At 42.7% G+C, this 10,766-nt stretch overlaps 1 protein-coding gene across 2 annotated transcripts in view; it reads left to right on the top strand.

Moving 5' to 3' along the window:
* The first annotated feature begins 1,992 nt into the window (after positions 1-1,992).
* The window catches only part of LOC102293726 (pecanex 3), a 28,765-nt gene continuing 19,991 nt past the window's right edge, over positions 1,993-10,766 (top strand). Inside the window, exons 1-7 of one of the 2 annotated variants that reach the window (XM_005941406.2) lie at positions 1,993-2,433; positions 3,275-3,766; positions 4,353-4,561; positions 4,662-4,767; positions 5,260-5,299; positions 5,425-5,520; positions 5,941-7,686. In XM_005941406.2, coding sequence (XP_005941468.1) covers positions 3,614-3,766; positions 4,353-4,561; positions 4,662-4,767; positions 5,260-5,299; positions 5,425-5,520; positions 5,941-7,686 — 2,350 coding nt within the window. In that variant the 5' untranslated portion in view covers positions 1,993-2,433; positions 3,275-3,613. Of the gene's footprint in view, positions 3,767-4,352; positions 4,562-4,661; positions 4,768-5,259; positions 5,300-5,424; positions 5,521-5,940; positions 7,687-10,766 lie in introns of both variants that reach the window. The other variant, XM_042228322.1, reaches the window with a different exon arrangement.

Raw genomic sequence — 10,766 nt, 5'->3', positions numbered from 1 at the left:
AGCAAGGTGTGGTGTCAGTACGGTTTTGGTGCAGCAAGGCCTGATCTGTGCTGACACTGTGTATCAAGGAGGGTGGCTACAGGATATGATAAGCCACTCCTGAGCATTGCTGAGGTATCACAAGGTTAATTCAACAAAACAGCAAAGGCAGGGGAAACAGATGACGGCTGGTATGGCCTACCCTACACTGAAGCTGTAGGTATAACACGCGGGAATTTAATTGGAAGGGGGAACAGAGAAGTGCAGGAGCAGCTTTTAGAGCTGATGCACCTCAAGCATAGTAATGTACGACAGTAATGAGTGTATTTTATCCATCCATCCATTCTCTTCTGCTTATCCAATTCAGGGTCACGGGGTGGGGGTGCTCAAGCCTACCTCAAAGTGTGTATTTTAATTAACATATTTTTTATGTGTGTGTGTGTGTGTGTGTGTGTGTGTGTGTGTGTGTGTGTGTGTGTGTGCAGATGACCATCAATGATTAATTTCCTTTGGGATTGATAAAATTTTATGAAATGAGCAACCACTGCTCAAACAAGGTTTTCTTTTTACTGTAATTACTATGTAGTTATTTCCAAGGACTTCACAAGTAATTATATGTGTTTCATAGCTTCTCTTCATATCTTGACATTTAACCTTGGCTATGTGTCATCTTCCCACAGCCGTGATGTTAACTCAGGCATCACTCCCTCCACATAACTCTGTAAATTGAGAGAAAATGAGTGCATCCATGCTCTTCCACTTATCCAAATCAGGATCACAGTGGGATTGGAACGGTACATCCTGGATGGGTCACCAGGATTAAGACAGTGACAGACTATTTGTGTCTTTGGACTGTGGGAGGAAGCCACTGTACACCGCGAGAACATGCGCTCCGCACAGAAAAACCCCAGAATGGACTCAAAAGCAGGACCTTCAACAGTGCTAACCATCGCACTACTATGCTGACCATCCAGCCATCCATTTTCTTCCACTTATGAGAAAATGAGTTATTTTATATTAAGGAAGCCAGCTCATATATACACTATATAGCCAAAAGTATTCACTCACCCATCCAAATAATTGATTTCAGGTGTTTCACGCTACTAAATATTTCACAAGTCTGTTAGTATTAGTGGTATTATAACAAACTGGAAGCAAATGGGAATGACAGCAACTCAGTCATGAAGCAGTAGGCTATTTAAAATCACAGAGTGAGGTCTGCAGATGCTGAGGTGCATAGTTCACAGAGGTCACCAACTTTCTGCAGAGTTATAGCTGCAAAGGGTGGGCGGACATTATATTAAACTCTTTCAATTAAGAATGTCAGTCAAGTTCATATGTGTGTGAAGGCATATGAGCTAATACCTTGGGCAATATAGTATATTTGCACAAGAACTTTTTTTTAACATGCCCTCAATAAATAGGCAATTTTACAGACAAAGATGGTCGGAGATGTTCTTTTACTTTAAAAGAACAACTTTTTTATTTGTAAAGAGTTTATGTGTACTGTCATAAAAACAAGAGATCGTTGGCTAATGTTGCAGAATGGCACACAAATGCGAGTTCTATACTATTTATAAAGAATAAATATAAAATATAAATGTAAAATTTTTACCTATCTAAAAATTAGCTACGGTACCTACCTATATGTAGGTCCAATTCATCTCTTCAAGCATGGACAACTGGGATTGTCAGGTGGCATCTGGAACTGAACCATTAGCAAGGTGAGGGTCTTTTGGGATTGCAGGGAGCAGTTTAGCAGTGTGGCTGGCTTAAATGGGGGTTAGCTTGGCCTACATTAACCTGAGCTAGCTGGTAAACCCATATATAAGAAACGTCTACATGAATGCCAGGACCTGAAAGTAAACATTTTGTTAGGTAGTTTTGTGGTTGATTGGTTTGTACTAACATTACATTTTAAGAATATTTTAAAATAAAAGAAGAAGAAAAAGTCCTCCTCATGACGTCAGTACACATGGCCAATCAGCGCCATGGGAATCTCTCTCGGTCTCTCACTCACTTTGCGGCCGTGCGTGCGTGCTTGCGTGCGTGTGTCAACTAGTTGTTAGCAGAGCTAGCTACCCAGTGAGCTAGCTCGTTGAAACATTTTTTGTTTTTGTTTAGTTTTTGTTTTTTTACACAGGGTCCGTTTATACCAAGAAGCATTTGTTGTTCGTCATGAGAGGGGCCCACGGCTCCCCATACATGATGTTTGTCACCCAGTCATGCCAAAGAGGAGCACGGCCTCTCGGGAGAAAATGATAAGTTAGCTAACGCCAGCAAAAAGTGAAGCTACAGTTTTTTAACAGCCGATTTCCTTCCTAGCTAGCATCCTGAGACGGAAAGCGCTGAGATTTTGCATGAACTGGATGCGGAAGGAGGATATAAGCCAACCTGGACAGCTATTGCTAACTATGAGCTATGCTGGGATCCAAAATCGGAGAACATCTCACTGTGAGCACAATTATTAAATCTATCAAGCCAGCGTGAGATAATAATAGCTAATGACTTTCACCTACCTATTAGCGGTTAGCGTTAAGCTGTCTTGTTTTAGGGTGACGTTACAGTTACCCAGTCAACGATAGGGACATCAAGATAGAAATGCTTGCTTATGCGGCCTAGCATTAGCCGGTAACTAGCATTAGGTATCCTAATGTTGTCTGTCAGGCAGTTTGAGGAGATAATCTTCGGGTTTAGGTCATGTTATCATATTCACTGAGGTCACTGAAACCACTGGCGGCTGCCCAGTGGTGAGAAATGCACAGAAATCTTTGTAATAAACGATGAGCTGCCAGTTAGCTTGCTAGTGCCTGTCACAAAACTTAATCTAGCTGGCACAACGATGGCCTGGACGTGAACATAGGGAGTTCATGCTGTCGGAAAACCGAATATGTCAGATATGTCATATATCACATACAGCTGTTTTTGTTTGTGTGAAAGACATCTAATGGCAAATTATGTTTGTTATAATCGTTGTTTCACGTGCCATTGCTAGCTTATGTTATTCTTTTGCATTTATCGATCACTAAAACGATTCTGTCACTTCAGTTGCAATAAAGGATAATTAGTGTCCTGTGATTTAATGTAATTAAGTAAAGGACAGATGAAAGAAAAGAGTAAAATGTTAAAGTAAACAAACTAAATAGACGTTATAAGTTGCACCTGAAACAAAAAGAGCAACACTAAACTTATTTGGTGATTTTTATTAGATTTTCAAGATTGTTTTTCCATAAAATCCAGTGTTTAAAGTGAAGCTCCATAAAAGAAAACTGACTAATTGTGATCTCTCTCACAGATGAGCACTTGTTCGTGCAGTCATTGGGTTACCAGTGTGTCAAAAAGTCACTCTGCTGATTACCCACCGAGGATTGGGCTAGTGTGGGGCAACGCTGGTGCAGGGAGGGAGCTTATACTGGCACAAGAATATGCAAGGACTCTTTATCTCAGCTGAAGTGTATGCATATATCTAAGACACAAAATTGCTGTGCTTGATGAAACAGTCTTGGTCAACCTGCCATGCCCCATGGACATGCCATCGTAGACACAAGATACCGTGGCTCAAACTGCTGCACAGTTTTTTGAGCTACAGCCTTGGGGGAAGCGTTTCAACTTTTAGTTGAACCTGAAGGTGGAGATGGGTTCCCAAGCTCTTCAGATACTGCGGCAGGGCGTGTGGGCTTCGCTCACTGGAGGGTGGTATGTGGATCCCCACCAGAGCACATTCTCCAACTGCTTCCACCTCTACCTTTGGATATTTCTCCTGGCTTTCCCCTTTCTTCTGTACATGGTAAGTTCATTTTCCTATCACCAAATAAAAATAGGAGCTACCAAAATAATGCACAAATCCTTTTAAATCAGTTTTCAGAAGTTAGCCATGATGACATGATAGCTTCAAGTAATTTCACTTATATAGGTCAAATCAAAAATTTACCTCAAGAAGTTTAATAATCCGTTTCTAGCTTGCATGCCCAAGCCCTTTTTACACATTGGCAACTTCAACTGACTTAATCATCTCCCAGGATTATCATGTGTAAAATGGGTCAAATACTATGTTTTGAATAATCTAACTGCATTTTTTTAATGATGTAAACTGTATGAGAGACTCATTCAGCACATATGCATGGGATAATAACTTTATAGTTTAACTTCTAGTGCTTGTAACAATAGGGGGAATAAAAACTAAGGGTGTTTGCCTGAACTTGTGTGGTTAAATTAAGATCCTGATTTAAAACAATTCCATAATAAGTTTGAAATATCCAGCTATATTTAACACCTCATTTCCAATTAAGCTTCCTTCCTGGTTCTAGTTCTTTGACGTGACTGCCTGGTCTCATTTTTGTAATTCCTCTCTTTAAATTCCAACTCCTTGTCAGGCTCTTCCTCCAAGCTTGTTGGTGGCAGGTGTGTACTCTGCTGTGGTTGCTGTATTTTTTACTGCCATTAAAGTGGTAAACTACCGACTTCATGCAATGTTCGACCTTGGGGAGATTGTAGAGAAAAAGCAGGCCTCACTAACAGCTGAAGTGCCAAGGACAGAAGAAGGAGAAGAGGGGTCAGGTGCTCATGAGGGGAATCAGCACAGGTAATGTGATGTGTCTTAAAGAAAACTTGCCTGTTGCGATGCTGTGACTTGCTGAATTCTTTGGAAAAAAAATTTCTTCCTGCATGTGACTATTTCACAGGGATAGTCATGTTGGTGTAGAGATGACTGTGTTTCGGAAAGTCAACTCAACACCCCCAGTGCGTTGCAGCTCCCAGCACTCTCTGTTTGGATTAAACCAAGTGTCGGTGAGGATTACCATATTTACTAGCATGCAACATTATCTCTTCTGGCTTCCAACATTTCTCCAGTTCTATCTATTAGAATTTTTTTAATTCATTAATTTGGTCTGTCAGCAAACTACAAGATGTAGCAAGCTTTAAAAGCTAGCAGGTGGAATGGCTACAGGCAAAAAATTAAAAAAATAGACAGCAGATGATTGAATAAACCAAGTTACTGTTTAACCTAAGTACACTTGTTGCTATGATCTTTCTAACTCGTAGCTCCTCATTAAATGCTAATTGGTCTGAACCTCCCGTGGCTTAGTGCCAGGTTAAAAAAATTTGTATTTTCCATGATCAGTATGCCTGTAATGGTAGTTTGCAAGATTTTTTTTTAGTTCAGTACCAAGCTAAGGGGGGATTTTTTAAGTACTTAGCGATGTTCTTATGGTTTCGTAATGCATAATCATGTGTATCAGGTGGTTTAAAGCATTGTGTATATTCTTTCTTACTCTTCAGGAATTCTTGCCTCAGTTGGAGGATTCAGGGGGTACTAAGGGTAAGCATCTAAATGTTTTAATTCTGCATACCATATTTTTATTTTAAATCATGATGTATATAATAGATAGTCTGACATTTTTATCCAAGCATATGTTTTAAATTTGTAATTTCCTTTTATTTCAGATATCAAAGAGTTAATGCGGGAACAAGGAAGCAATAATGTGATTGTCACGTCAGCTCAACGTGAGATCCTACGTCAGAGTTCCCAGGACCCCATTAGTAAGTCTGTTATGTTTCACTGTTTAGAAATGAGCATTAGATACTGGAAACAATGTTTAATCCTTCCTGTATAAGTCAGGCTGTAAGTATATCAGTATTTTCATACAAATTTAGGAAGGGGGGGGGGGGGCTGATTGGGACCCACACAACGTCAGTGTTACAGCTTGCAAAAGTGCATTTCAGTCTAGGGGGTCCTTTTGTCCCTCTGTGGGGGGATACTCCCACTAGGTTTATATCTGGGACTCTCCACCATTTGACCTCAGAACTGAAGAAGCTTCTTGGATGAGAGGTGAAACGTCTTCAAGTAACTTAAAGAAGTCCAGACGCTTTTCTTTGCAAGCTCCTTTGACTACGATGACCTGGATGACTGAGAACCTTCACAGACATTTCAGTCTAATGTTTGGTTTTCTTACCGTACAGGGGCTCTGAATGGGGTCTCATCCTGCATTGTTGCCGCTCTTGGAGGTGAGTTCCAAGGTCTTGTAGGAGTATCTGGAGTGTCAGCTGGATTTGAAGAACCTGGAGCCTTGTCTATCCCCCCTTCACCCTCGAGTCAAGAAGATGGAGGCGAGAAAGAACACTTGCAAGAAGTGGAGATGTTAACAGAACAGTTGTCTCATCAGAGTTCCAAGGACAATGATTTGGGGGCTTACTCTCCCCTTGGCCCCTCTGCTGAATCTGAGAGTTTGGGAGATACTCCCCTAAGCCCTCTTATAAAGAGTAGTTTAAGTGAAGAACTCAGTGAAAATCTGCTGGGTTTAGGCCTTGACCCTGTGGCTTTTGCTCCTGGGACTGAGCTCCCCGGCAGCCGCAGCGGAGTAGCACTAGCTGCTGGATCAACAGACAGTTGTTTCAGTGCTGGTGGAGCTACCACAGACCGTGAGACGCTAAGCACTGTTAGCAGTTACCGCAGTGAAAAAACTGATTCAACTCAGCTGGAAAGTCCTTCATTCAGCCAGTCGCGGCCTGTAGATGGACAGGTTTCTGCCTCAGCACCAGCGATAGGGTCTGACATCCACAAGCCCACAGAGGATTCAGCAGTGCAAGATGGCAGTGATACTGACAATCTGTCAGACAGTGTGTTACTACGCTCCCCTTCCAAAGAATTCTCCCTCAGCCAGGGGCTAGACCGGACACTTGTTGAAGGAGAGGATCTGCCATCTGTACCTTCTGATATTGCACAGCCCCCTCCTCTCCAGAACTCTTCCCCTTCAAGTAGTGGCCACTCAGAGGTTTGTGAATTGGACAGGAACGTCCCAGTTCCTCCTCTACCCCCACCTCGGCAGACCAATTCAGTGCCCTCAGGGCTGGCCCTGGGTCTGGTGTGTTCTGAGCCTGCTTTGCCCATATCTTCTACCCCATTCTTACTGTCTGAGCAGCCTGCTCTGCAGTCCCAGCAGGTTGTACGCCCTAAAGACTTAAAGCTGCTGCGGGCCAGCGGCGGTAGCATGGGGCACAGGCCAGGCCGAAGGAAAGCTCCAAGAAGGCGCGCTGGAGCTGGCAGTAGTAGTTTTGACTGTGGCTCTTACAGGCGTCACCACAATCATAGACAACACAGAGATTACATACCAGTGCGCAATCGACTCGGCACTAAGGCTTACAGTGAAAGTTTGTTTGAGGATTCCAGTGACGAGGACGACGGCAGTGACATGAGTGCAGGTTCTAGCCTGGGCTCTCAGCGCCGATACAGCTCAGATGATGATGACGATGATGATGATGACTCTAGTTCCTCTACCTCCTGCTACTCTCCAGACCTTGCTAACACTGGCATTACATCGACTCTTCCCCCTGCTGCTCAACTGCCTACTCCAAGGGAAGGGGATTTACCCGAAACTGCTGGCCCCTCACATCCTCGTGCTGCTCAACGCTCTTCTAGCACCGCTAGTGCTAAGACTCACGCAAGAGTGCTAAGTATGGATGGGGCAGGTGGAAGCCAGAGCAATGCAGTAGCTCTGCCCTCTACTCTGCTTGCAATGCCCTCCACCTCCACGCCTGCACCTCGGACTCTCACCATCTCCAAGTCTGATCTGGAAGCCCGGACTATACACTCTGATGGCTTTGCTGGGGCTCACCATCATCGCCTGGATTCACTTGGAGGCTCTTGGACTGGCAACCAGATGGGCTGGAGAACAGGAGAACTGGTTGAAGAGGGGGCTGTTGGAGGTGGTGAGTTTGCAAATTTTCAGTCAAGAATATATGTTTTAACTTACCCTACTGAAACAGTTTTCATCATGGTTTGGAGGTCTAACTAATTAAGAAAGTTAACCTTCATAGGGAGTCGCTGATAGTAAGGCCTATTTGTAAGGCATCAAATTGTTGCTGATATTTTTTTTTCTGTAATATTTTTGATGACAGACCACTATTAATTTGTACTTAATTTAATCACGAGTAATGACTCCATGGTGTAGTGATTAATACATATACCTTATTTGTGAAAGATTTTATTTAAGATGGCGAAGAGACACAAACCCAGCCTTGGGGTCTCACAAGCTAGTGTACTGTGATCTAACTAGATGTATCTGATATGATCCCTGTGTTGGTGATCCCTGGTGATCATAATTAATATTGGTCCAGGTTCAACATTGCAAGTGATATTGTCATATGGAAAAAACTGCCAATGTGTACTAAAATCCAAAACGGGGCAGTTGTGGTTTAGGATGGGTTATGGGGTTATAGTTACGGTTATAATTATAGAGTTAAGGTTAGAGTTTGGTCCGAATTTCTTTCCACGTCGCAAAACCATGACATCACAACAATGTGATTGGTCACTTGCAATGATGAACCTGGCCCATCATTAGCTTCGGTGATCCTAGAACAACATTGGCACATTGATATCAGATTGTGCACTATACCCAAGCCAGTATAGAGGTGACGGTTGTGTCAGGAACTCCATCTGATATGAAGTCTGTGCCAAATCAAACATGGGTTCCATGTGCTGTGGCAATTCCTTTGGAAATAAGAGAGCAGCTGAAATTCTATTACTTTTTTTTTAGTTCCAAGTAACCATGAGGTGTGATCAGAAAGCTCTGGAAACGATTCTGTAAAAATCAAAAATCATGCCTGTATACCCATTCAAGAATATATTATACACTGCACCATTGTAAGTGGAGCTGCTATATTTAGATCACTGTAGAAGTCCTGTTATGTCTTCTACTTATGTCTCAGTAGCGCCTGTTGGATCTACTCCAGTGTATTCCTTCAACTTAATTTTCATTTTCAATAAGTTTACAGTGTCACTATCAGACAAGTGTGCAATAAGAGAAAATAGCAAGAAAAGACTATGTTGCAATGTATTTGCAACTCTCATAGGCTCGTATTATGTCAGGTAATTGTAAAATGCAGTGTTTCTTTTTCGGCTTTTCTGTTCTAAGATTTTGTGTAGAAATTTCACCAGAACCTCAATCTGTTTTGCAAAGGAAGTATGGTCTCATTAAGAGCTTGTTTGCACTTGGAGGGGCTGATGCCCTGCATAATCTGTTATCCTTCAGAGGTTGCTGGCGATGCAGGATTTTCAGCTCTGTGTGTCCACCCTGCAGCTGGATGTGAGACGTCATCTCAGCCGAATTTCTCTCAGATATCTTCTGCCTCTCTATTACCGGAGAGACCCAAAAGTGTTCACCGCCAGTTCCCCTTAGGTTAGGTGGTTATGAGGAAAACTAGATGCTTCATTGATTGGGTGGGGTGCTGTTTTCAAGTGGAGGGCCATAAATGGCACCTAGCCCCAGAGGCTTTGTCGCACATATATAAATTACTTGGAGCTGACGGCAGGTTTTTGGCTTTGGGGCATTTCTTGCTGCTCCTGAAAAGTTGTTATGTCCTGATTAGGAGAGACAGTATAACAACAGTTGTGTATACAGACTGTCTGAGGCACTTGCTGTGTGACATTACACAGCCTGTCTCACACTCTGATTGTGTGCAGCAGTGAACACCTCCTGTCATTATGTGTGACGCATGTTCCCAGTGCATTGAACACTGGAGCGGAGCTACAGAGGAAATCCACTCTATGGGGAGTGGAGACTCAATCCCACAATAGTCCACCACGTCTGAAGGTGTTCGTATATTTGTTTGCATCATACAAAAACACAATCTCCTCTTTTCTTTTCCCTAAAAAAATTGAGGGCAAAACATTAGGGGAGCTCACCCATGGCCAGGCGCACTGCTATAACAGTTTCCCTGAGCAGGTTGAGGGAGCAGTGGCTGTCTTTGATTTTGATTGTTCCATATTGGCCCAGCGGGCCATGGATGATGGATCTAACTTGTCTTCTCCACAGCCCGGCGGTGGACACTGCCTTTGCACAGGGGCCTGATGTCACAGGTGTCACAGAGCAGTTAGCTGAGACTGGCACCTGAAAGGCTGAATTTAAATGAGTTGGGTCTCCCCCTGAGGTTGATTGAGACCATTCAGAGTGCAAGAGCAGTTTCTGTATTCTGACTTTATGAGGGTGTGTATTTGAGAGATGTGCAGCTACGAACAAAATTTCTTATCAGTGCTGTGTTAGAATTGTGTTAGACTTCCTTCAGGTTTTGCTAGATAAGGGAAGAGCATTTTCCTCTAAAGTGTTTGGCTGGAATGTCAGGCTGCCATGTTGGCTTTGGTAATGCACCAAAGAGATTTAACTACAGTTTTAGAGTTAGTCTTAGTCTTTTTACAGCTTGCTTTAGCATCAATGAAAAATAACAGTAACTGTAAGTTACATGCTCTATCTACCCACACATCATGTTTTCAACTGTAATAGGGAGGTTTTGCACCCTAATGCTGCCTTCATGCCTGACATTAGGGATTCTACCTATAGCTGCCCTGCACAGGAGCTGTTAGCTTTTCGCCCCCTGCCATTTGGGGAATGACAGCCAGAGGTGGCTGATCTTTTGCGTGGATCAAGGGGTTAACCCCAGTTCCTTGAAAACTGAATGAGGTATCTCACTCGCACTTTGCCCATGCAACTGGACAGTGTCAGTAAGGCATCAATAGATAAAAAAAAAAATGGAAAAATGCTGACTGATATTTATTTATTTAGTCAAAATTATTTGACCTTTTGAATTTATTAAATTTAGTCATGAGTTAGTTACTTTATGGTGTAGTAGTGGCACATAGAAGAACAGCACTAAGAATGCCTGGACCCCATGGTCTTGGTGATAAGAGCTTCTGTGGCTTGTCATGCCAGAGGGCACTTACCATAGTGAGATGCCGCATTTGAGCTTCAAAGAAATGAAGTTACCCTGGGCCCGTTTAAAAAAAAAAAAAAAAA

The sequence above is a fragment of the Haplochromis burtoni genome, unplaced genomic scaffold, assembly GCF_018398535.1.
Source record: "Haplochromis burtoni strain Fernald_Lab_line unplaced genomic scaffold, NCSU_Asbu1 Contig_318, whole genome shotgun sequence".
NCBI lineage: Eukaryota > Metazoa > Chordata > Actinopteri > Cichliformes > Cichlidae > Haplochromis > Haplochromis burtoni.
The sequence above is the reverse complement of the archived record's forward strand: the minus strand, read 5'-3'. Positions and strand labels throughout refer to the sequence as shown.